At 52.7% G+C, this 26,883-nt stretch overlaps 1 protein-coding gene across 3 annotated transcripts in view; it reads right to left on the bottom strand.

Moving 5' to 3' along the window:
* PDE2A (phosphodiesterase 2A) overlaps positions 1–26,883 on the bottom strand; it is a 393,111-nt gene that overhangs the window by 128,153 nt on the left and 238,075 nt on the right. For 2 of the 3 annotated variants that reach the window (XM_038378055.2, XM_038378059.2), the window contains one exon: positions 17,748–17,837. In XM_038378055.2, coding sequence (XP_038233983.1) covers positions 17,748–17,837 — 90 coding nt within the window. Of the gene's footprint in view, positions 1–17,747; positions 17,838–18,393; positions 18,446–26,883 lie in introns of those variants that run through there. The other variant, XM_043504002.1, reaches the window with a different exon arrangement.

Here is a 26,883-nt window from a genome sequence, read left to right as displayed (position 1 = left end):
CTGGGGGAACTGGTTTCCTCCCGCAGCACTGGAGTGCACTCAGAGACACATCACAGGGGGCAGCTGGATTCAGCCAGGATTCAACCTATGGAAATCTGCTTTGGGGCCCTGTACCCAGGGGTGCCCGCTGCATCCGGCAGCAGGGCAGGGGCACTGTACACGGGGGGTACTCGGTGCATCCGGCAGCGGGGCAGAGGCACTGTACCCGGGGGTGCCTGGTGCATCCGGCAGCAGGGCAGGGGCACTGTACACAGGGGATGCCCAGTGCATCCGGCAGCAAGGCAGGAGCACTGTACACAGGGGATGCCCAATGCATCTGGCAGCAGGGCAGTAGCACTGTACACGGAGAATATTAGATGCATCCAGCGGCAGGGGCACTGTACCCGTGGGTACTCGGTGCATCCGGCAGCAGGGCAGGGGCTCTGTACCCATGGGTACTTGGTGCATCAGACAGCAGGGCAGGGGCTTTGTACCCGGGGGTACTCAGTGTATCAGACAGCAGGGCAGCAGCACTGTACCCACACAGAGCATTTCACAGCATCTGGACAGGCAGGGAAGTTTTAAACCCTATGGAATTTACAGTACACCTGTCACACTCTGCCACACCTCTGGGGGGGGGCTGCTCCAGAACCTCCCTCTGACGGCTAGAAAACTTCTAATTTCCTGCCTCAGTTTACCCCAGCCAGTTGAGATTGATTCGTTCACAGCAAAAAAAACAAACAAACAAAAAACAAAAAAACCAAACCTCACGACAGCATCTGATTTAGAAGCCGGGACTTTTAGAACAATTCCCGGTCATCTGACCTCAGGCTTGAGGGGTATGCCTCAGGGCAGCACATCAGGACCTGCGTAGGTCTCGCTGACTATCAGCGCTTTCCTGAGCGGGGGACCTCCTGGAAGTTGGGATTCAGGGGGTGCAGGTTTGAAATACGGCTACCAATCCCCAGAGACCAGGTCTGGATTGAGATGGCAGCCAACCCGCCCACCTCCCATCCCCCCGGTTGGCTGAAACGCTGCAGCTCCGAAAGGAAATGGTAACGCAAAGCTACAGCCGGCATTTCAAGCACCTCTCATTTTCCCTAGGCTGGATGGCCGCCCTCATTTCCACGGCTGTTAATTAGTCTGAAAGGTCTATTTCCATATTAATCCCCTTGAGAGCTACAGGCTGGTCTGAGCCAATGCGGGAGACATGGCAGTGACCCTTCGTGCCTGGAAATGTCCAGTCCCTGGTCGCGAGGGCTGGGGCCCAGCCAGTAGGACGGTAGACTCAGGATCTCAGAGCAGGGAGAGAAAGGGGTAGTCAGGCCCCGCAGCAGAAGTAATGGCTCCAAGCACAGGCCCGGCTTCTAATCCTGCTCCACTTCCGGCTTGAAACAATCTATCACCTTGAGCAAGTCCTTTCACTCCATGATGCCTCATTAAACGGTATCGACACTCCCTTCCCCCCAGAGGCTGGCATTGCTAACGGGGTACCAGAGTGATCGTACCAGAATGTTATCGAACGCTCGCAAGTGGCCGCCGGCGTTAATCTCACGTATAACATCCACATCCCATGCTGCAAGTCCGCATTGTACGGCTCTGGGACTGGGTCAATCACCAGACAGGAGAGAGACGCTAACGAGTGGGACGTGTGGTCTCAACAGAAGGGCTCATGTCCTGCCCAACAAGGAAGGCCCACCGATGCCAGACGGACTAAAGTGGGCCTTTAAAGAGGACACAAGACTGTTGTTGTTTACTCTTTCCCTACGCCAGGGAAGATAAGTCCTGCAAGTGAACGCCTCCCATCGGCAAACATTGCAGCTCCAAGTAGACTGGAGGAAGGATATCAAAGCCCCGAACAAGGCAGAATTGGATCTTTATGCTGCTTGGACTCTGGGGGGCCAGGATTACCAGGCATAAGCAAAAGATCCCCAGCACTTAGCCTGGGTTAGCCCTAAAGGACATGTAGAGCTTGCTTATTATAGAAGCTTCTATTACCTTTTGAAATTTAAGACTACATCTCCCGTATGTGTGTGTCTTTTCCTGTTTTAACCTTGTAAATAATTCTTCTTTCCTTTTCCTAGTTAATAAATCATTAGGATTTATGAGATAATAAATCGCATAAGATTGGCTACAAGCACTTGCTTTGGTGTGAGATAGAAAGTGCGATTGACCTGGAGTAAGTGGCTGGTCTGCTGGGACAGGGAGTAACCTGAATATTCCTGTGATCCTTGGTGTAAGGGACCATCTATCACAAGGGAGGCTCACCTGGGTGGCGAGACAGACTGGGGCACCCTAGAGGACTGCCTGTGACTCCATGTTAAGTGCCAGAGGAGTTTACACTTGGTAACTCGCTGGTGAAGGTTAAGTACAGAACTCAGCCAATCCGGGGATTGTGCCTGGCTCTTAACAGCCTTCCCTGAGCTTGGTGGTCACGCTCATGAGTCACTTCCAGACGGCTTGACGCTATCGATGGTGCTTATATGGCCCATTTAGCTTGGTCTGTAATAGATTTGCCCTCACACAGCCCTGTGTAGCAGGGCTGCTGTACAGATGGGAAACTGAGGTGCTTTAAGTACTTTGTAAAAGCTCCCTGGGTGCCAACCTGTATTTCAGGTACCTACACACCGTTAAAAACCTGTCCCTGAGCGACCTGCCCCAAAACCACTGGTGTCTAGGGCAGGGCAGGGACTTGACCCCAGCTCTGAAAAGCCTCAGGGGCTCCAGTCCACAGAAGCAGCCCCACTGAGTTCAAGAGAACGAGTTGCGCAAACCATATGCTATCGGAGATCCACGCTGCCTCCAAGACCTCTGCTTTCTGCTGCTGCCTCAGCTCCACTTCTCCACCTGCAGACGTCGGTCTCTGGCTGCCGGGCTGGATGCACTGGGGCCGCGATCTGCACAGCCGGCAGGAAGGAGAACCCAGCTAATTAATGCCTGTTGCCCAAGCACCTCCCCGTAATATCAAACATGCTCCTGGCAGTTTGAGGCTAACTCCATTTTAAGCTGCAGGAGCAGTGGCTTTCTTGCTGTGACAAATCCCCCCCGGTGGGTTTCAGACCTTCACCTGGCCATTTCCCTGCCTGAGGAAGGCGGAGTCTTCACCGCACGCTGGCTGGCCGGGGAAGAACTACTCCAGCGTAACTGGGAAATGGTGCAGGGAGGAAATGAGGCCCATTCTAGCAGCCAGGCCCCTGTTGCAGAGCGAGATCTCACCGCCAGGCCCGTCTGAGCCGAGAACACAAAGGAGTAATCGCTGCAAAGCGGCACTGATGGAAACACCGAAACTCACAGCCGGTGACAGTCATCTCTGCCAGACACGAACCGGTGACAGCTCAGCAAACGGGAGTCGTGCCGATTTACTGGGGAACAGCAAATCTGACAGATCAAATCTCCTCTTTTGCCCCCTCCGGTCTTCAAAGTAAAGAGAAAAGGAGTACTTGTGGCACCTTAGAGACTAACAAATTTATTTGAGCATAAGCTTTCGTGAGCTACAGCTCACTTCATCGGATGAAGTGAGCTGTAGCTCACGAAAGCTTATGCTCAAATAAATTTGTTAGTCTCTAAGGTGCCACAAGTACTCCTTTTCTTTTTGCGAATACAGACTAACAGGCTGCTACTCTGAAACCTGTCATTATGCAAAGTAAAGAGGGAATCTTCATGCTGAGGCCAGAGAGTTCTACCCAGGGACGTGATTTCCTGGAAGAGCCTACGCTCAGGGCAATGGATCCTCCAGCCCGGGGAAAGATGACAAGCTGCATTTCAAGGAAATGAAGCACAAGCTTTTGACAGACCCAGGGCAGCGCTTATGGCTGAGAGATGCTGTCCAGCAACGTTTCATTCATGGTGCCGAAGCACACAGGTATAGGTGGGGGATGAGCCTCCAGCAGGTCCTTAGATTCATAGATTCATAGATACTAAGGTCAGAAGGGACCATTGTGATCATCTAGTCCGACCTCCTGCACAGCGCAGGCCACAGAATCTCACCCACCCACTCCTATGAAAAACCTCACCCATGTCTGAGCTATTGAAGTCCTTAAATCATGGTTCAAAGACTTCAAGGAGCAGAGAAGCCTCCCTCAAGTCAACCATGCCCCATGCTACAGAGGAAGGCGAAAAACCTCCAGGGCCTCTCCAATCTGCCCTGGAGGAAAATTCCTTCCCGACCCCAAATATGGCAATCAGCTAAACCCTGAGCATATGGGCAAGATTCACCAGCCAGATACCCAGGAAAGAATTTTCTATAGTAACTCAGATCCCATCCATCTAATATCCCATCTCAGGGGATTTGGCCTATTTACCCTGAATATTTAAAGATCAATTACTTACCAAAATCCCATTATCCCATCATACCATCTCCTCCATAAACTTATCAAGTAGAATCTTAAAACCAGATAGATCTTTTGCCCCCACTGCTTCCCTTGGAAGGCTATTCCAAAACTTCACTCCTCTGATGGTTAAAAACCTTCGTCTGATTTCAAGTCTAAACTTCCTGGTGGCCAGTTTATACCCATTTGTTCTTGTGTCCACATTGGTGCTGAGCTTAAATAATTCCTCTCCCTCTCCTATATTTATCCCTCTGATATATTTATAGAGAGCAATCATATCTCCCCTCAACCTTCTTTTAGTTAGGCTAAACAAGCCCAGCTCCTTAAGTCTCCTTTCATAAGACAAGTTTTCCATTCCTCGGATCATCCTAGTAGCCCTTCTCTGTACCTGCTCCAGTTTGAATTCATCCTTTTTAAACATGGGAGACCAGAACTGCACACAGTATTCTAGGTGAGGTCTCACCAGTGCCTTGTATAACGGTACTAAAACCTCCTTATCCCTACTGGAAATGCCTCTCCTGATGCATCCCAAAACTGCATTAGCTTTTTTCACAGCCATATCACATTGGCAGCTCATAGTCATCCTATGATCAACCAATACTCCAAGGTCCTTCTCCTCTTCCGTTACTTCTAATTGATGCGTCCCCAACTTATAGCTAAAATTCTTGTTATTAATCCCTAAATGCATAACCTTACACTTCTCACTATTAAATTTCATCCTATTACTATTACTCCAGTTTACAAGGTAATCCAGATCCTCCTGTATAATATCCCGATCCTTCTCCGAATTGGCAATACCTCCCAGCTTTGTATCATCTGCTTGATAAGGGTGGGTTGGGGGTGATTGATTAAATGATTGTTAACGGCTCCTTCTTTGGAGAAGGCTGGTGGGACATTAGACATCAAAGAAGGCCAGCGTGGCTCTGATCCCCCCCCCCCCAGTTTTACACCACTGGGCCTAAATCTGCTCTCACTTGTAGTGGCGTAAATCAGGAGTCACGGCCCTGAAGTTCACCTGCATGAGCAGAGTTCCTCCCGATTCCCACGGGCATAACGGAGCAGGGTCAGACCCTCTACCCTTCAGAGCCAGCCCACCTTCATGGTGTCTGTGAGTCACCCCTACTGTACAGACATAAGCGGCCTGTATGAATGGGAAGCATGGCCCAGGGGTTAGGATGCTACCTGAGGACCTAGGCTCAACTCCCTGTGTGCCTCAGTTTCCCAGCTGTCCAATCTGTTTCAGGCCCAGCCTCTCTGCTGTGTACTGGGGGTGAAGGAATGTTTCAGGTCCCCACTCCTCAGAGCAAACACGCCCTGTCTGCCTGCGCCCATCTGTACGAACGCTCTTTATTAAGGCTAAGTGAATTAAGCCACTCGTGCGCCATGCTCAGAGCTATCCTGAGTGCTAACCTCTCAACTGCAGCAAGCAGTCTGGGTGGCTTTGCTCCTGGCCCAGCAGCCTGGTGTGGTGCTTGTACCCAAGGCCGCTGAGGAGAGAGATGGGCAAAAATCTTCCAGTTCATCCAGTACAGAGTGACTGGGCAGTGCTGAATTAGGGACAGGGCTACCCACCCGCTGGAGGTGCCCCAGTGGCGATGGCAGCAGGGCATGTGAGAGGACACATCAATCCCCCTCCTGCACACTGCAGCAACCAAGGATCCAGTCTGACCTTGCCTCATCCGTAGCCCCAGCATGCTGAGCCGGCACCCTTTGGATGGGGGCTTCCCAGGCTGGCCCTGTGCGGGAAGAAGGCATTAGCACCGAGACCGTGATGTCCAGAAGCGGGCGGGGCCAGCGCAGAGACACATAGTGCCCACCCTGATGCCGCTCTACAGCAGGCACGGGACCAGCGGAGAGCCGTGGGCGATGGGCGTGCGAGACTGGAATCGGGGCTCATTCTGAGGACGGACCCTCAGCCTGCCAGGAAACGACCTGGAGCAACCTCCTGCCCCATTCAGCCAGTGTCACAATGCCGTGGGTGGCCAGGCACGTGTCTCTCCCTGGCTCGGAGGAGCGTCCCTGGCTCATTGCACATGTTCCATCGTCCTTCCCGGCAGCACGGGGGGGAGGGTCACCCATCACCGAATCCAGGGTCTCCACAGGAAACCAGCGACAAGGAGGAAAGGCCAATTCCGGGCAGCCGGGTGCAATGAAATCCCATTAGCTTCGGCTCACGTAAGAGATAATGCATAGCACCGCCGCTGAGTAATTTAATGTTATGATGCCGTGGAAACATTAGAGGCAACAATACCGTTTTGTTCTGCATCAGCCGCTTCTTATCTGATGGGCTTGATTCAGCTACCTCATTACTGCCAGGCTAGAGATGGGTTCAGCCGACGGTCCAAGCAGAGGACTCAGTAATTGCTCGCTTGCAGCCCATGAGTAATGTCAATAACGGAGCCATAGTTAATTTGGCTGGTGGGAGGGGGAAGAGCAGATTTGCCGGTGAGCGTCAGCAACCCTCCAAGAAGAGCGGCTGGGTCGGAGGGGATGGCCAGGAACAAGGAGATGTAATTGAGCAGGGGGTGGGGAGTTGACGTTGATCATCAGCAAACGGAAGTTCCCTCGACCGGGACCTTGTCTAGGCCAGGCGACGTTAGCATGTGTGAGGAGCCGAGCGCAGACAAAGGTACACTCGCTGCCTTCGGTGTGGGCTAAGCCGGCTGCGCGAACGCCCTGGCCAGAAACGCTCAGCAAACCCACAGGCTCCAGGGAGGCCTTTGAAATCCCAGAACGCTGAGCCTGAGTTTAAGGAGATATGGCACCTCCGCCTGCCCCAGCTACTCTCCCGGTTGGGATCACAGGGGGCAGCTCCTACCCTTAGAGCAATTCAGCACAACCGAAGTCTGGCCTGGGATACTCCCGGGCCACATCTGATGCTGCAGTGGAGTGCAGAGGGGCTGTGGTGCAGTGGGGGGCTGGGACTCTTGACGACGCTTGGGGGTACCTGGGAAACGCATATTTCAGCAAGGGCAGCCCGGGGCTCTCTGGTGCGGAAGAGGTGCTCTTTGCAGTGCAGCGGCTAGCCCGAGTGGGGCTGGTCTCTCTGAATTCCCCTGATTGCGGCAGACCGAGCTTACAGCAGAGCCAGCTGTTGCCTTGTCACGCTTTGTCTAACTATTGATTTATTTAGGGGCGGACACGGGCTGCCTCCCGATTTCATGCTCAATCAAGTTCATTATAGGGAAGCGATCGCCTCCCTCCGGGGGAAGAGACAGTGGCAAAGCAAGTGCCTTGAACCACCCTGACCCAGAAGAAAGCAACAGGCTGCCAGCCATGGGGCTAAGGAGCAGCAGCGGTGGTGGTGATGATGGGATGGAGGAAGGGTGGGGGGTAGGTCTTGTGGTTAAGGCGCTAGGCTCTGGAGACAAGAGCTCAATTCCTACCCCTCCCAAAGACCTGCTGTGTGACTTTTAGGTCCTAATCCAAAGCCCACTGAAATCAACAGGAGTCTTTCCATTAACTTCAGTAGGTTTAATCATTCTCTCAGCTGCTCCATGCCTTAGTTTCCCCACCTGTAGACTGGGGATAGCTGTAGAATTCCACTCACTTTGACCCCTTTAAGAACGTATTCCCACCTAGGACATCACTGTCCTGTGCCCCACGGCAATTCTGAACACCAGCTTCAGGGCTGGAACTCAGCCCTCTCCTGCTCCAAAAGGCCAGGCTCTTGCCTCTCGAGTGAAAAGAGAATCCCCACCACAGCAGTGTAGGGCCTATGACACACAGATGGGCAGTTCTGATTCCATCCAGCAGGGGGAAATTGTGTTTACACACACACACATACACTTTCATACATCATTGGTATCTGTGTTTTAACAAGAACACCCTTGTTAGAAGAGCATTCAGCGTCCATGGCCCATAAAGTCCTTCTTTGGCCTTTCTGCTGAAGATGGGCACAAGAGGGCCAGTTACTGCTTGTGTGGATATGGGCACCTGAAACCAGACTAAGGCCATGCAGGGGCTACCAAATATCTGGTACCTCTCAGTCACTGATGACCTGGCCTGGACTCCAGGTGGAAGATGAAGAGCTGCAGGCTTGACTCCTCGAGTGACTGAGGCCCCTCTCTCGTTGGTTCCCCATCTCATTAGAAAAGAAGGGTTGAAGTGCCCAGCTCTGTCGAGGGATGACATAGCCACTGCAGCCCATTGCCAAGAGACCCTGAAAGGCTGCGGAGAAAGACCCAAAGGTGACGCACAGGTAGCCTGAGAGTTCCCAACTGGATTACAATTCATGACTTGGGTTATCTTCTCAATGGGAAGGAGGAGACACAATGGTGGTGTGTCCAAGTGTCAGTGTCTGGATCCAGACCCAAACTTCTCAATGCTGGGGGTTTGGCTGGGCCCTAGATCTATCTTGGGTACGTTCCTACGTACGTATCTTGTACTGCATGGAATAAAAACTGGCGAACTGATAGGTCTCAAAATGTAACTGTAATCGGGGAATCATCATCGAACGGGTGTGTTTCCCAGGGGATCCCGCAGGGATCGGGTCTTGGCCCTACACTATTTCACATTGACCGAGAAGAAAACATAAAATCATCACTGATAAAGTCTGCAGATGACACAAAAACGGGGGAGTGATTTGGAGCACTTGGTAAGCTGAGGGCAAGAAAACAATCTGTGTTTTGATGCAGCTAAATGTTGACATCTGGGAACAAAGCACGCAGGCCATACTTACTGGATGGAGGTCTCTATCCTGGGAAGCAGTGACTCTGACAAAGACTGGGGGGTCGTGGTGGATAATCAGCTGAATAGAAGAGCCCAGTGTGACGCTGTGGCCAAAAGAGCGAATGCGACCCTGGGATGCATAAATAGGGGAATCTCAAGTAGTAGAGATGATTTGACCTCCGGATTTGGCCCTGGTGCGACCATTGCTGGAATCCTGTGTCCAGTTTTGGTGCCCCCAATTCAAGGAGGATGTTGATAAATTGGAGAGGTTAAGAGAAGATCCACAAGAATGATTAGATTAGATAACCAAGGAACTGAGTCTATTTAGCTTCACAAAGAGAAGGTTACAGGGTGATGTGATTAGTCGCTAAATACCGACCCGGGGAACAAATATTTAATAGAGGGCTGTTCAATCTAGCAGAGAAAAGTCTAACACGATCCAATAGCTGGAAGCAGAAGCGAGACAAATTCTGACTGGAAATAAGGCAGACATTTTTAACGGTGAGAGTAATTAGCCACTGGAACAGTTTCCCAAGGCCCGTGGTGGATTCTCCATCATGGACAGTTTTGAAATCAAGACTGGCTGTTTCTCTAAAAGTTCTGCCCTAGGAATGCTTCTGGGGCAGTTCTCTAGCCTATGTTACACAGGCAGTCAGACTGATCACAACAGTCCCTTTTGGCCATGAAGTACTCAGGGGACTTTGCTATTGGCTCAGTGTTACCTGGAGAAGGCACTCAGCCATTACAGTAAAGGATAAAGTCCTAAAATGGAAAGCTAGCGCTCTCCTAAATCCCCGCTCATTACCCTCTATGCTAGACCACACTGCCCCTCTCCAGCTGAGAGACAGCCCTTCCACAGGGAGGTGCACTCTGCCAGAAGCACCATCTCCGGGAGGCAGGACCAAAGTGGTTAAAATGAAACAGTGTTGGTTTGAGCACTGTGTTATTTGGTTTCTTCTCTCCACAAAGCATGTGCCCCTTCCCTCCCCCCACACACAAAGCAGACCTGTCTGAATAATTAAATTACACAGTGAGATCAAAATGGTATTCTCTTCAGTCCATTTGCAGACACAAAGAATGGTTTCCTAGTGAGTCAGATCGGTTCTTCAATAGCTGTGGCTTCTTGTAAAGCCATCGGTAATTAACTAATTTCAAGGTTGCCTAATTGGCTTTTAATAAAAAAGAGATGGAGGGTGGGGAGGAGTGGAGAACTGCGAAGACTGAAAGATTCAGTGATGCTCCCCCAGACACGACCGGTATGATAAGGGAATCTGAGCTCCTTCATGACACAGGTCACAGAACCTCACCGAATAAACTCTGCACCAAGCCCGTGAATTCTGGTGGAGTTGGAGAATATCTTTGAGAAAGACGGCCAGTCTTGATGTAACAACTTCTCACGATGGAGACGCCACTGCACCTCTAGTTGCCCCAAGGGTTAATTCCCCTCACTGTTATAAAAATTGCACCTTATTTCCAGTCCAAATTTGTCTAGCTGCCACTTCCAGCCATTGGATCTTGCTGCATCTTTGTCTGCGAGGTTAAAGAGCCTGTGACTATCAGAAATCTCATCACAAGGACTTAGATACTGTAACCAAGTTACCTCTTAGCTTTCTCTTGGATAAACTCACTAGACTGGACTTGGTTACAAGTCCTGTCTCTGCTAGCTCACCCCTTCCAATGTGGCTCGGAAGGGCAGTTCTACCAGAAATACATCCTTTCTCCCATCCTCTGTCTTGTCTAGTCAGACCGCGAGTTCTCTGGGCCAGGGACTGTCTCTGACTCTGTGCATGTGCAGCACCTGATGCAATCGGGCCCTGATCTCAGTCAGCTCCTCCAGGTGCTTTTACAATACAAATAAGAGTGACTGGAAGTTGTTACCAGATGCTGGCTCCATGGTGGCTTCCATGAAACAAGTTGTTGGGTCTCAGCTGAGCTACCCGCTCGCCCCCAAAGGCGGGCCCATCTGTCCCAGGGATGCGCAGAGGGCATCAGCCTCCCGGACTGTCACCACAGCACCTTTGCTAGCGAGAAAGCAGTGGGCAGAGATGGCACACATAGCATTAACCCCAATAAGGCTTAGCAGCTACTGAACTTGGGGCTGGATCCGAAGAGGTGCCCAGCCCCTGGCTGCAGCTCCAACTGATTTCAGCTCCACAGGTGCTGGGTGGGTGAAGCCACCAGGACACAGTTGCCAGACTGTACACTAGGAAGTAAACTCCTTCATTGCCTCTCGTATCACACCTGAGCCATGCCAGATTTGTAACCTAGGAGTGTTCAGTGAGCCATGGCCACTGCACCGCAGATGGGAGGGAGTTTTCGGTGGGCAGACAGGAGTCAGCTGTAGAGTTAGGAGATGGATGGGCATCACCCTCCCCACCATCATCATCTTCAGCTGGTCCCTGCCAAATTCCAATGACCGGCCACACCCACAGCCAGTGGCCAATCAATGACATGGGCAACTGAAACCAGCCTGGCTCCAGGATGGATCAGGGACTATGGCACAAGTACAAGCACGTCTTTCAGAGCCCCAAAGCATGGTAGGTGCCTCCCAATGCATGGCACACGGCCTCAAGGCAGGCATGGTGGGAAAAGGGGGTAAGATGGTGGGAGGGAGGGAGGAAAGTCAGAGGCTAAGCAATAAGATAACGTAGTTACTCAGTGAGGGCTAGCGCACTGCGTGGACCAGTGAAGACATACAGTAATGTCTCCTCTGGCTAATTCCCTGTTGGCACCGAGAGGCAGCGTGGCCTCGTGGATAGGGTATGGGGCTGGGAATCCGGATCACAAAGCACCGCCTTTACAAACAGTAATTCAGCCTCACAGCAGTGCAGGGAGGGAGAGCAGGCTGGTTTAGACAGGGAAACTGAGGCAGCGAGATGGCCTGGGAAGTTTACCTTTGTTGGAAGTGCTCAGCAGCCATCCTGGAGGCTGTTTAAGGCTAGCTCTTGGGAAGAAAGGGGCTCCGTCCATCTGATAGGCTGTGTGCCAGGAACAGGTCACCAAGCTCTCATCTTACTTCTTCACAAGCAAAGTGCACTTGTGCCAATCTCAACCATAGGTTTTGAGGCCTTGAATTTGGGACCACCAGCACCAAAGCACAGACCTCTAACACTTGAGCTAAAGGAGTGCCTATGGATTCTGACAGTGGTAGTAGGTTATTATCCTCGACGTGTGCCAAGATGATACACTCACTTTACAAGCATATTAAAGCACCTGAGTTATGCAAACAAGCCACGGAGCCAGTGTTAAGAGGGTCTGGCATAAATACATCCCCCTTTATTGGATTAAAAAAAAACACTGGCAATTTTCCCTAATTTTCTATGCAGCAAGGCACCTGAGAATGAGCTGCATTTATCACAGCGATAAAGGGAGCACTGGTTAACAAAGGAGTAATGTGCACTCAAATATCAGGCAACTGAAAAGAACTAATTACAAAAAAAAAAAACACCCTACACAAGTCCCTTGCTAACAGTTCACTGGAATAATTGTATTGTGTGAAAACAGATTCCATTGCTTACATCTCAGCAGAGCCATGAAAAGAACATATTCCATCACGCCAGCCTGATTCCACCGCCTTTGTGCTGCTGAATCCAGCCTTCCTGTTATCCTCAGCTCTGACAGATAAAGCAGAGCGGGCCGGAGTGGTGCTTGCTTTACTCAGGCGAGGCGTGCAGGGCCCAATCTGGTTCTTAGAGACACTGGATTAAACCAGGCGTCCCACCGCTGCTGTCAGCGGTCACCCCGCATTGACACTGGTGCAAACACGAGCAGGATTTTAGGGGGTGTTCTGTGGCAGTGGTGCAAACACGAGCAGGATCTTAGGAGGTGTTCTGTGACAGTGGTGCAAACACGAGCAGGATCTTAGAGGGTGTTCTGTTCCTCGCTGTCACTGGAATGCCTGAACATCCACACCGTGCAGGAGTAAATCTGGCAGCCCCGTGCAAAGGACACAGGGGTTCCACCTCCAAAGACAGGACCTGACTCTGCCCTTGAAAGCTTTAGAACCAGCTCTGCAGCACCTTACCCGGAAGGCATGAGATTGCACAGCGTCAAGCAGGGTAGCTCTGCGCCGACTCTGGCGGAGCGATACCGATCGACACCTGCTGAGGATCTGGCCCAGAATGCAGAAGCACCTGGACTCCACTAGGGCATGGGCACTCTAATTCGACCAACAGCCTGGGGTGGGGCTGGCCTGCTTGCCTGGGAATCACTTCCCCATCCCCTTGCTGGGAGGTGCATTAACTGTGCTGGGAGGGTAGGTTTGCAACCCAGGCAGCTGCTGGGCCGGAAGGGAAGAGGCGTGAGACCACAATGCCACTGGTTCAAATCCAGTCCCGCCTGGTCATCATCAAAAGACGTTTGATGGTCTGTGTCAAAAAAGTGGACGGCTTAAATACTTAGAGAGGGTGGCCAGTCTTGTGGCTGAAGCTGGCCTGGGGCTCAGAAGAGCCACACTCTATTCCCTGCAGTGTGACTCTCATAACCATAAGGGTAGCCTAAAATTCCTCCTTACCTGTAAGGGGTTAAGGAGCTCAAATAACCTGGTTGGCACCTGACCAAAGGAACCAATGGGGACAAAAGATACTTTCAAATCTCGGTGGGGGGGGGCTTTGTTTTGCGTTCTTTATCCTTGCAACAAAGCCCGTTGCCAACTCTGTCCACATATCTATTCAGGGGATACCATCATAGGGCCTAATCACATCAGCCACACTATCAGAGGCTCGTTCACCTGCGCATCTACCAATGTGATATATGCCATCATGTGCCAGCAATGCCCATCTGCCATGTACATTGGCCAAACTGGACAGTCTCTACGTAAAAGAATGAATGGACACAAATCAGACGTCAAGAATTATAACATTCAAAAACCAGTTGCAGAACACTTCAATCTCTCTGGTCACTCGATCACAGACCTAAGAGTGGCTATACTTCAACAAAAAAGCTTCAAAAACAGACTCCAACGAGAGACTGCTGAATTGGAATTAATTTGCAAACTGGATACAATTAACTTAGGCTTGAATAGAGACTGGGAATGGATGAGTCATTACACAAAGTAAAACTATTTCCCCATGGTATTTCTCCCTCCCACCCCACCCCCCACTGTTCCTCTGATATTCTTGTTAACTGCTGGAATTAGCCTACCTTGCTTGTCACCATGAAAGGTTTTCCTCCCCCCCCCCCCCCCGCTGGTGATGGCTTATCTTAAGTGATCACTCTCCTTACAGTGTGTATGATAAACCCATTGTTTCATGTTCTCTGTGTGTGTGTATATAAATCTCCCCTCTGTTTTTTCCACCAAATGCATCCGATGAAGTGAGCTGTAGCTCACGAAAGCTTATGCTCTAATAAATTTGTTAGTCTCTAAGGTGCCACAAATACTCCTTTTCTTTTTGCGAATACAGACTAACACGGCTGCTACTCTGAAACCTTTGTTTTTGTGTTCGTTCACTCTTGGGACTAAGAGGGACCGGACATCAGTCTATGTCCTCCAAACCATTCTGAACCAGTCTCTCGTATTACAGAAACTGTAAGTACAGTCAGGCAAGGTGTATTAGTTTATCTTTGTTTTCTCAACCTGTGAATTTTCCCTTTGCTGGAGGGAAGTTTATCCCTGTTTTGTTGTAACTTTGAAACTAAGGCTAGAGGGGGTTCCTCTGTGTTTTGTGCATCTTTTGTTACCCTGTAAAGTTATCTTCCAACCTGATTTTACAGAGGGGATTTTTACCTTTTTTTTTTTTTTTAAATAAAATTCTTCTTTTAAGAACTGATCGATTTTTTTTCAGTGTCCAAAAATCCAGGGATTTGGGTCTGTGTTCACTTTGTAACCAAGTGGTTAGGATATTATTCTCAAGCCTCCCCAGGAAAGGGGGTGTAAGGGCTTGGGGGGATATTTTGGGGGAACAGAAACTCCAAGTGGTCTTTTCCCTGATTCTTTGTCTAAATCACTTGGTAGTGGCAGCATACTGTTCAAAGACACGGTGGAGTTTGTGCCTTGGGAAAGTTTTTAACCTTAGCTGGTAAAAATAAGCTTAGGGGGTCTTGCATGCAGGTCCCCACATCTGTACCCCAGAGTTCAGAGTGGGGAAGGAACCTTGACAGTGACCTTGAGCAAGATACACACACCCCGTGCCTCAGTTTCCCCTGATGGCAAATGGGATTATAATGCTTCCCCAGCTCTGTGAAGTGCTAGGTATAAACACTTGCATATGCAGGAAAACAGCCTGCACCCACGCAGCATTCTGGGTCAATCCCCCTCTGCACAGAGATGACTTTCTTTCACTCCATTACCTGGGCCTTCAGCGTGACTCGCACTACAGCTGGGCATCCCCTTGCGGAAAGGCACAGGATTCTCCAGGCTCTTCATGGGGCTGGGGAGCCACCCAGGCTGAAGAACTGCAGCAGCCCCAGCTCACTGCGCATTAACTGCTGCCCTCGGGGAGCAGTCCCCTTCCCGATGGGGATATGCCACCCACTCCTGCTAGAGGAGAATCCGCAGCGATTACAAGCATGAATAGACAATCGGCAGAGAGGGAGAACACGCAGATATTATCCCCCGCGCTAATGCTATAATGCCGGGAGATTAGGAACACAAGAGCCCCTGGGAGCGGAGGGGACTTTGCATTGTTGCCCGCTACGCTCTCGGGCGAGCGCGCGGGAGAATGCGATTAGCCAACGGCAGCCCAAGAACGATTTCAGGTTCAAAACAACAAAGAGGACTGCAGCGGGCCCGTGCGCTTTATACCCACCAGCTGGCAAAGAGACAGGACAGTAAAGGGGGTGGCAGGCTCAGCTAACACCAGAGCTGGGGGCAGAAACTGGCCAGCAGGTTCCAAACTGACCTTTCCCAAGGTCTAGAAGGCCTCTGAGCACTGGCTGCACTGCAGAAGGGGAAAGGGGTCCTTTCTCCCAGGCCAGGGGGCAGTGGACGCCCTGCGGTCTGATGGTGAGGGCATTACCCTGGGAGTCAGGAGAGTTGGGTTCTAGGCCCATCTCTGCTACATGACTGTGAGCAAATCATCTCCCGGCTGCTTTCCATCAGCCTTGTCTGTCTATATTGTACGTTCTTTGAGCAGGGGCTGTCTCCCACTGTGTGTATGTACAGCACCCAGCACAATGAAGCCTGGATCATGGTGGGAGACTCTAGGTGCTACTGCACTACCCTCCATGGGCCCAGGAGATCTAATATCTTCCGCCCACACCAGGCAGGCGTGTGTGTGGAGCCGGTGTGGTGGGCTGGCCAGTTGCACACAATGAGGGAGATGTGCTTGCCAAGGTGGGCAGTCTGGAAAAGGAAAAGGAGTACTTGTGGCACCTTAGAGACTAACAAATTTATTAGAGCATAAGCTTTCGTGAGCTACAGCTCACTTCATCGGATGCAATATACGCAGAGTTGCGGAGCTGGGGAGCTTCTGGTCTCTGTGACCCCAGACAGCACAGTTTACAGACTGGGACTGGGGCATGGCGGGGCAGCCGCTGCGGGGTTGACACTGGTCACACAGGGCGCACACATGCGCTGCGTCCACCTCAGTAGCTTGCTCGGGGTGGGGATCTCACTGTGGCACTATAACACGTCGGCCAGAGACAGATCGGGGCGTTGACTTTGCAGTGCAGAGCAGGCCTGAAGTCCCCTTGCAGGGCGGCACCCCCTTTTGCAGGAGGAGCAACGCAGTGGGGAGCCAGGCCCCTGGAAGCTAACAGCCGGCATCCGGAGATGCAGCGGGGCTCTCTCCAGTGCCCGTATTTCCCACGCCCCCCGCATTGAGTTGTCCCTGGAGTTTTCTTGTTCTGGAACACACAACCCCTGCTGTCCCAACACACAGCTACAGCCGGAGCATGGGGATTCGCTACCCATCGAGCACGCAGGGACCTCCCGAGGAGCGAAGGAGACAGTGACCGATTCAGTGAGCTCCTCCAGGCCCCAGCAGAAAGGCACCGGGATCAGATCCTGGCTCCATGGCTTGTCAGGAATAAAGACGTGGACTGATCCTCGCCTTGGGGGACAAGACACCAGGGCCAGCCGGAGCACAGCTTAGCTCCCACTGAAGTCTTCGAGTTCCAGCGTAAGCAATGCTGAGGCTTGGGGCTGGCTCTCTGAACGTGTGCGCATCCCCCCCGCCCCTACTCCATGTGCAGAACGTGAAATCCTGGGGCCCCAGACCCCACCCCCATCACTCGCAAAACCTCAGACATTGCCAGTGTCCTGCAATGGGGTGCAGGCAGAGAGTACACATCTCATGATTTCCTGTCCAGCCAGCCCCCATCTCCCCTGTGATTCCCGATCCCCTGGCTCAGGTATAGGTTAAATATCAGTGAGGCCTCACAGGTGATTTGACCTGTCCCCCCCGGGCACAGAGGATTGCTGCCTGTGGTATATTTGGTGGGGCTTCGTCTAGTTAGGTTTTGTTAATGCGGTTATACAGAGAGGAAAACTGAGGCAAAGGGCAATCAAGTGATTTGCCCAAGGCCTCGGGGAGTCAGTAGCACAGTGGAGATTAGAACCCAGCCAAAGCCAGGGTCCCAGCCAGCATGTTCGCACCAGGAGCCTTTGCGGCATTCAGCAAGCTCCAGATCCCAGTGTGAGAAGGAAACTCTGCCTGTATTGTCCATAAACCACGCAGCTAAGGATGTCGCACCCAGGACAGTTTAACTCAATAAGTTGCTGCCCTTGTTTCAGAAGGAGGAGTGGGTGATCTTCGCTGCACTTTGAGAGCCCAAAGCAAACAGAGCCACAGGCCCCCATCCCCCCCGCTGGAATCCTCCTCTACGTACCACTTTGGGGAGCACGGACGTAATGGCATCTTTGATGACGTCCTGGAGGCAGGTGACGTCGATCACGGAGCCCAGACTCAGTAAGGCATCCTGAGAAAGAAGAGAAAACCCATGTGTCAATGGAAAGGTCAGGCTTCTAATGGGCAGCTGCCTGCAGCAGGCACGGCTCGGATACCATGGTGATGGGCACGGCAGAAACCCCCGAGACAGACAGCTCTTGAGCAGGAATTGCTATGTGACTGTCTCTGGCCTGCACTAGGCAGGATTATCACAATGGCCCCTTCTGACCTTAAAATCTATGAATCTAGACCCCAGGTAGCACATTGTGCCACAATTATATTCTTTCTAGTTATACTGGTGGGGATTATAAAGCACAATATGAGGGCTAACGCTGGTTGCTTCTCCCCATCTCATCTCAGACCTCCCTTTAGATTGAACCTCTAAACCAAAACGGAGGAGACAGAATTTTCAGCGGAGCCAGACCTAGGCTGTGGAACTCATTGCCACAAGAGACACAACCAGTTAAAGGACTCTCTGTGCTCAGAGCTAAAGACAAAACTCACGGGGGAAGCAGTGTTGCCTAGTAGGTAATGCACTGGCTGGGGACTCAGGAAACCTGGGTTCTATTCCTGGCTTTAGCACTGACCTGCTGGGCGACTTTTGGGCAAATCATTTTGCCTCTCCATGCCTCAGTTTCCCCATCTGTAAAATGAGGATAATGGCATTGATGTCCTCTGTAAAGTGCTTTGAGATCTACAGATTAAAAGTGCTAGATAAGAGCTGGATATTATTATTATTTCTTACACCTTCAGTGAGTTCTCTCTCTCTCTCACACACTCACACATTTAAAACTCTGTCAGCTAATCCAGCCATTTCTTCTACAGGCTGAGAAAGCAGTGAGCTGATTATTTCCATGTTTAAATAGGCTCAGCGCCTATGGCGACAGGAGCCATATCGTTGCCCTGTTAGAACTGAAGCCCAGAACTGGGTCCGGTTCCACTGGCGGGTCCGTGGCCAGGGTCACCTTAACCATAAGGCTCCCAACCTGCCCTTCATTGGGAGCCAGCTAAACCAACGAAAAGATTCCCAGCAACTTCACTAAGCTCCGGCTCTCTCCCTGCCCCCGGGGTCTCCTCTTCCTCACTCCTGTCAAGGCTGGGCACGCGCAGGTCCAAGGCAGCTCCGCCACCAGGGCCAGGCAGCAAGCTGGGCATTTGCCAGTCACCATTTACTGCCTGATTCATCCCCTCCGTGTCCGTCCTCCATGCTTGCAGGGCAGCTGCAGCCAGCGTGAGAAGCTCTGCGCCTTCCCTCCTGACCTTCGAAAGGTCTCGCAGGACAGGACGCTCGCCTTTCTGGTTAGCATCTGGCGGCGATGAGGCACGCCTGTCAGCTGCCCCGAAGTCCTCCTGGGGTCGGACAGGGGTGTGACATAGCCTGGAATCCACCACATGAACTGGGCTGCTTTCCGGAGAGGCTGGAGCAAGTGGATTCTAATTTAACTGGAAATACCCCCCACATGCACTGGGCTGAATCCCCCACACCCAGGGTAGCTCCCGTGACACCAGTAGAGTTGTCCCAAGTGACGAACGTGGCCCTACTCAGAATGAGTTAGCAAACGCGGTGCCTGCCTAGCCCAGAATGCAAAGAGCCAGTGTACTACTTGGTTATGAAGCAGGCGAGATAAAGGCTGATCCTAACCTGTACAGAGGAGCAAGCTGAGGTAATGTTAGACACATGGCACCTTTCATCCCAGGATCTCTCAGCACTGCATCAATGGGGAAACTGGGCACAGAGCGGGGCTGCAATGCACCCAAGGCTGCACACTGAATCAGTGTCAGAGCTGGGAATTGAACCCAGGTCTCCTGAGCTAATCCTGCTTCTCAGTAAGCACCTCCATTCTGGGGCACAGAAAGACCAGCCTTACAGGGTTGTCGAATTGCTTGGGTGTGCCCAGGAGCTGGTGAAAGTCACCTCCCTCAGCTGCACGGGGGACCAGGCTGTCAGAGCGTCCCGCGTGGGGCTAGCCGGGTCTCGTCCGGCACGGCAGACACTGCGTGTCCAGGGAGCCCTCGCATGACACATCCATGTGGCTTGTCTCTACAGCAGACCTGAGCCACCAGCTTCAGACCTGAATCCAAACTCCTGCTCTAAGCTTGGATACAGGCCCATCTCTAATGGGAGAGCTACGCGAAGGCTAGGGGGTCTCTCGAGGTCCCTTCCAGCCCTACGTTTCTACGACTCTAGGGGACTGTCTCCTGCTGTTCCCCAGCACCTGCTCTGCTCCCCCCGGGGCCAGAACCTCCTCTCCCACCAGCGTGGCTGCACCCCATGTCACAGAGTCCCCGGGCGATGCTCTGGAAATGCTCCCCATGAAGCCAGGCAGGACTCTGGGGAAGTCTCCTTTCTGTGAGCACACAGCTCACCCGGCTTCCACCTTCCTGGGGCTGACCCCAGAGCATTCAGCATCCTCTGCCCCTCTGTGCGCTTCCCACAGCGAGTCCCCCCAGGTGGGGTCCTGGGGAAGCCAGAGGGCCCTGCCCCCCAACTCCGCAGTCAGACGTGACTCTCAGCCAGTAAAACAGAAGGTTTATTAGACGACAGGAACATGGTCTAACACAGAGCTTGTATGGGCAGAGAACAGGACCCCTCAGCTGGGTCCATTTTGGGGGGCAGTGAGCCAGACAACCACATCTGCACTTCACTCCATGTCCCCAGCCAGCCCCAAACTGACTCCCCCTCCAGCCCCTCCTCCTCTGGGCTTTGTCTTTTTCCTGGGACAGGAGGGCACCTGATTCCTTTGTTCGCCAACCCCTTTAGCTCTCATCTTGCAGAGGGGAAGGGCCCAGGCCATCAATTGCCAGGAAACAGGGTGTCGGCCATTCTCTGTGTCCAGATCCCTGCACACACCTGCCCTCTAGGGCTCTGCAATGATCATACACCCTTATCCCACCCCCTAGATACTTAAGAACTGCCTAGGGGAAACTGAGGCACCCCCACACTATTCAGAGGAAACATTAAGAACAGTCCTGCTTCATCACACCCCACCAATGGGGCTATTCTTGATTTACTCCAGCATCAGTGAGAGCAGGTTCCGATCATTAGTCTGGGAACTCCGGGTGGGAACAAACCAGAGCTGAAAACGAATGGTACCAAAGTCCCCCGGGACTCTGCCATGTCCAGTTCAATTTTAAAGCGATGGATCCACCCTCTCCCACTGTGAGCTGGCGAGCCTGCTTGTGACCCCACCTGTACTGACTTGAGACCTGTGTTACCCAATGGAGTTACTCCTGATATACACTAGTATAGGAAGAACTAGGGCAGGCTGTATACAGCACAGAGGCTAACAGACCCAGCCATTGGCTCTCCATGCGACCTTGGGCAGCTCGCACAGGCACTGTTCCTCAGTTTCCCCATTTGTAACAGGGGGAGAAAGATGCTGGCCCGCCTCTGGAAAGTGCTCGGCATGCTGTGGCTGGGAATTCTCCCGTCGGTTGCACACACATGCAGGGATTGTTACAAACATGCCATGCATGCCCCCAGCTCCCTCCCACCATGGGCCAGGGCATGTAGGATCGAGCGGGCACCATGCACCTCCTGCTTCCCACACCCTCCAGGAGGCCAGGCAGCAGGACCTTGGTTCCACACCTCCTCCCCCAATGCATTAGCCAGGGCAGTTAGCCAGCCAGCTAACCCCCTGTCCCCAGAGAGGGAGGGGGTCATAGTAGGGGCAGCTGCTTCTTGTGGCCATTGCTGGGGCACTGCAGCTCAGACGCCACCCTTTGTTCAGGGCTGGGCCCGAAGGCACAGGCTGCCCAGACAGAAACATACAGCGATCGGTCACGCTCTCTATGGCGGGATCGGCGCCATGGGGCGGCGGCAGGCCGGAGAACAGCCCAGATCAGGGCCGGGGAGACACTTTCGGAGGCTGCCCCGTCCTGGAGCGCTGTATCTGCGGGGAACATGTTTTCTTTAGAAAAGCTGTCGGCTGTGCAAGGCGCTGAGAGACAGCTGTGCCATGGGACCCCTCTTTGTGGCACGTGCTTAATAGTACTTAACATAGTCATTGAGCCTGGCAAAGAGAAATGGAAACTCCTCCACAGGCCTCTTCATTTGTGCTCCTAAGAGAACACCACGCGTCCTTGTCAGGTGGGCCAGAGCACAATGCACATTGCAGGCTCTGTGGGCACCATTCCCAGGGATGCTAAGGCCCCTTGGCACTGCTGTGGGGTCCAGTCCCCAGCTACACCATGACTGCACTGCACAGAGCCAAGGAGGGCTGGATCCCCAGACCCTGGGCTGGCTGGGGCTCCAAAACAGCCCAGGTGGAACTTAGAGCAGCCCTGCAGCTGATCTAAATTATGCCAGTGGCTGAGGAGCACCATGTGTCTTGACCAGCTCCCTCCCACCCTGGCACGCTTCCTCCCCTCGCCCCAACACCAGAGAGGGGGGGCACAGAGGGGAAGGGTGCAGAGCCTGGTTTTGTGTCAGCCGCAGCACACAGCAGGCAGAGCTGGGAGCCCTGAAATCATAAAGGACCCTCAAAGGGGATGAGAACACCCCCCCTACCCCAAGCATGCTGCCTCAATGGGACAGTGGGACTTTAAAGCTCTGGGAGTGTACGTCACGGTGACAATCAGACACCAACTTCCACTGATTCTGGCTAAGCCCTCCCTGAAACGGGGTGGAGCAGAGAGTCACCCGAGTCCCAGTTCGGTGCCTTATCCATTAGCCTGTCCGTCCTGCACCTGGAGAGAGGACACCGGGCCCGGTGGCTCAGAGGTCTGCTCCGCTCTGGCCGTTGCTGCATGAATCCTGAACTGAAACTGCAGGGGGCTTGGAAGGTGGAGCAGGATGTATTTACCCCGAGTCTGCCCTTTCCCTGCCCGGCTGTCGTAGCCGGCTCCTGCTCCCCATCCCATGAACGCAGCTGTGGAGGGAGGTAGGATCTGGCGGGGCTGGCTGCCATTCTCCGGCATCCGGGCCGGGAGCAGAGCTTGCTGCGGGTGTGAATGCCAGGGGCACATGGCATCCCAAGCAGCAGCCGACAGAGAACTGGGCCTACCCGCCTGGCTCCGGGGCTCTCTGCTGGATCCCATTGCGTTAGAACCAGGGAGCCAGGCTATTTCCCCCTCCAGGTCAGAGCCTTGCTAACGACCTTCTGAAGCCATGGGAGAGATAGGGCTGCCAGCTCTGAAAGCCGACACCAGCCTGTGCCGTTGGGCAAGGGGAGGGAGGTGGGCGGGGGCGAGGGGAGATGGATGAGGCCATGTTCCCCGTGCAAAGCCGAGGCTGCGGGGACAGCTGGAGAGCTGGATGCCGTGGCAGCTCATCCCTCTGGCTCCATCCATCCTGCTCTCCGTGCATCAACGCTGCTGCTGTTGTTTTTCTCTGGCTGTGACTGATGCGGAGCCTGCTGCCCTCGCCAAATGTCACCGAATGAGCCGGGTAAAATCGGCGGTGCAAGCAGGTTCAAACCACAGCCAGGGAGAGACAGCTCACACCATGGTGAGACGAGCAAGGGGGAATGGAACGAGCGGGGACGCTGCTAGCAAGCATTCGACAGCTGAAAGTCAGATCTGGTGGACAAGGCAGTGAATGAGGCCTCAAAAGACCTGGGTTCAACTCCCAGCTGCGCCACGGTCTTGTCAGACAATGGGAAAGTCACTGCATCTGACTATACAGCACCTGGCACGGTAAGCATCCCTCGCTGTGTGTATGTCCGCACCTGGCAGGGTGAGCATCCCATGCTGTGTGTACGTCCACTGCCTGGCAGGGTGAGTGTCCATTGCTGTGCATACGTCCAGCACCTGGCGTGGTGATCGTCCTTTGCTGTGTGTACGTCCAGCGCCTGGCACGGTGAGCGTCCCTCGCTGTGCGTACGTCTAGCGCTTGGCACAATGGAGCACCTGGGGCAGAATACTACCCTGTAATTGAAATTCAGTGACCAGCTCTGCTGAGGCCCAAGGAGGAACAGAATCCAGCTCACTCTCCCTCAGCTGTGCTGACTCACTGAACTCAGCGCTGTGACTCTGACAGGCAGGAAAAGCATTTCGGAGGAGTCAGAGGGGCCCTTTGCAGAGCAGAGCTTTTCTTTAAAGCACTAAATCGTTCCCAGTCCAAAGATCGTACAAACTAGCAGCAAGCCGAAGCCCCTTGCACTGCAGATTGGAACTGGAGCTCACTCCCAGTGATTAAGCGTGCCAGCCGCACTCTGGCTAGTAAAGGTCAGCACAGCCTGCTGAGCGCTCCCCAGGCCATCTGCTCACTAGACAGTGTTTATTTGAGGGATACTTTGACCCTCTGCTCTCCTCTGCTTTTTCCACCAAATGCATCCGATGAAGTGAGCTGTAGCTCACGAAAGCTTATGCTCTAATAAATTTGTTAGTCTCTAAGGTGCCACGGGTACTCCTTTTCTTTTTGCGAATACAGACTAACACGGCTGCTACTCTGAAATTTGACCCTGAGTGTTTTGGCAACTAGTGTCCTCCCCCGGGGCCAATCGCTCCTCAGTTGATTTTTGCAAAGTAGGATTTAGGGCTAGCGCTTTACATCTTTGAGGGGCAAGATACAGAGGGTCCATGCCTTCGCTCGTAGGGCCCGGTTCTCCCCTGCTACATACCAATGGTCAGCCCTTGCACCCACCTGTCCCGAATTTTTACAAGCTGAGCCCCCTACAACCCCATTGTGCGCTGGTGAGGGCTCACCCTTAGGCCCTGAAGTGCAATAGTTAACCGACATTTCAAACACCTCCATTGCTGTCTGCATTAGCATCCACTGAAATGTGCAGGGCAACACACACCAAAGAGCTACTGTTTCAGGCTCTCTGCAAACTCAGGCAGGCAGTGCTGTGTCAGTTACATGTGGGTCACAACCAGAAGGCTCTCTCTGAAACCGTAACAGTGAGAAATGTCCTAGCTTATTTTAATGAAAGCTGAGAGTCTGGAGAACAACTGAGGCCGGTCTCCTACCCAAAATTCCTTCTGGGGCATGCAACAGATTTCGAGAAGCAATACCTTGCACTGTTTATATTGGGCCACCTCCTGAAATCATTACTTAGTCTCTACTCAGGCAAAACTCTCCCGACTCTAACCACAGTGGTGGAAAACCAAAATGAGGCGAGAATCAACACACGCAAGTTTGGCCCCTCAGTAAGAGTTTACCTGAGTGTGACTTCCTTGCTTCCCCTTCCTCACCCCTCAGGCTCCCCCAGTGGTAACAAAACCCAGGAGGGAGAGAGCACAGATCTAGATCAGTAGCAACCAGACAGATCACCAAACCAGTGGCAATCACACAGTACCCTCACTGGTTGCTTTGGCAGGGACACCAAGGATTGACGGAAACATAACTGCTGTCGCTCCGCTCCACACCGTGCCCACCCAGAGCAGGGTGGTGATCAGCAGGGAGAGAGATCGCGTTGCCCTGCTCCAGAAGCACACGCCCTTGCCAGCTAAGAGGATGATCTCTACTAACTCATTTCTCCTGACAGTATAAGGCTCATGACACTCAGTTTTGAGATCATCCAGCTGAGGGCGCGCACAAGTCCACACAGATTTGGTTTTGCAACACTTAACCCAAAGGCAGGGAGGGGTGTGTGTGCACCACTTTCCCCCATTGGGTGGCTTCAGAACTGCTCAATTGGGGCCTTTGACTGGGGGGGTATGGGCATGTCTTTTGCTGTGATTGGTGCAAAGCTGGTATATGTCCTGGGCTCTGGCTGATGGGATGGATGTCAATGCATTGGAGGGGAGAAGAGGTTTTTTTAGAACATCTGGGTGTCCTGTGTTGTGATTGGATGGCTGTTGGGTTTTCCTGTGCTGTGATTGGAGGGATGACTTTCAGTGCTTGACAATGGGAGGAGGTGGGGAGTAAATAGTTAGAATGTGGGTGTGACCTGTTCCATGATTGGTGAAATTCTTTAAGGTCCTCTGCTCTGATTGGTGGAGTGGTGGGCGTCCTCTGCTCTGATTGGTGGGAAGTTGGGTGTCCTCTGCTCTGATTGGTGGTGTGGTGGGCGTCCTCTGCTCTGATTGGTGGGAAGTTGGGTGTCCTCTGCTCTGATTGGTAGGATATCTGTGTCCTCTGCTCTGATTGATGGTGTGTAGGTGGGTCCTTTGCTGTGAGTGGTTGGGATGGAGTCCAAAGCTCTGGAACAAACGTCCCTTTCCTGCGAGGGCTCTTGCGTCAGCTTGTTCCAGTCAGTCAGGTTATTGCCCAACTCTGAAACTGCGTCTCTTTCTCGCTCTCTTGGATAGCCTGGCCCTGGGCTACAACTGTCCCATTGCACTGTAACAGCCGAGCCTCTCAAAGCCTGCCCTCGCACCGCCTGTAGTCATCCAAAGCCTGAGTGCTGCACCGCCCACCTCGGGATGGCATCTCCTCTCCACACCAATGCAGCCTGCTGGGATACCGACTCACTCGGACAACCACATGCACGGATGCACACAGACCCTGCTGTGCCCGAGCAGTTCAGACGGGTTGCTCACAACAACTTGTGCTACAAAGGAAGGAGAGAAGATTCTAAAAGGTGTCGCAGAAGGTCTACAATGCTGCATGTGAGGGACAGAAATTCCTTCCTGACCCCTGCATGAACTCACTCGTGCCCTGAAGCATGAGAGTGAGCATAAGCAAATGTAACCACAGAACAATCATAGCCTTTCACTGGCCAAAAATCAATGGAGCTACCCTAGGGATCAATTAGCCCCATGAATTGTACCTTGAGAGCCCATTTAAAGTCAGCGTGCTGTACAATCACATGGTCTGCTGTATTTCTAGTAACAAACCCACGGCTAGCTAGGTGGGTGACATTATGCTGCACATGACATCCACTTAGAACTCAATGGCCACTGTAGGGAAAGAACTATAGGAAAATTGCCATTAGCAATCAGCAGTAGAGGGCCTATGACACACAGTGGAGCCATTCTGATTTCATCCAGTAGACAGCAGCAGCCTGCTCAAATAATGCACAAACAATATTTTACCTCATTACACCCACATCTCCCTGCACCTGACTAGCCTACAAGTACATCTCCATCTGGGTGCCTACGTAGTGTATTCGGATCTTCTATACACTGCTAATTTACTGCCAGTGCTGACGGCAGAGCATACAGGAAGCAGCGTATCTGGCCATTTTGCC

The sequence above is a fragment of the Dermochelys coriacea genome, chromosome 1, assembly GCF_009764565.3.
Source record: "Dermochelys coriacea isolate rDerCor1 chromosome 1, rDerCor1.pri.v4, whole genome shotgun sequence".
Lineage (NCBI taxonomy): Eukaryota > Metazoa > Chordata > Testudines > Dermochelyidae > Dermochelys > Dermochelys coriacea.
Note: the sequence above shows the minus strand (reverse complement) of the source record. Positions and strands in the feature narration are given on the sequence as shown.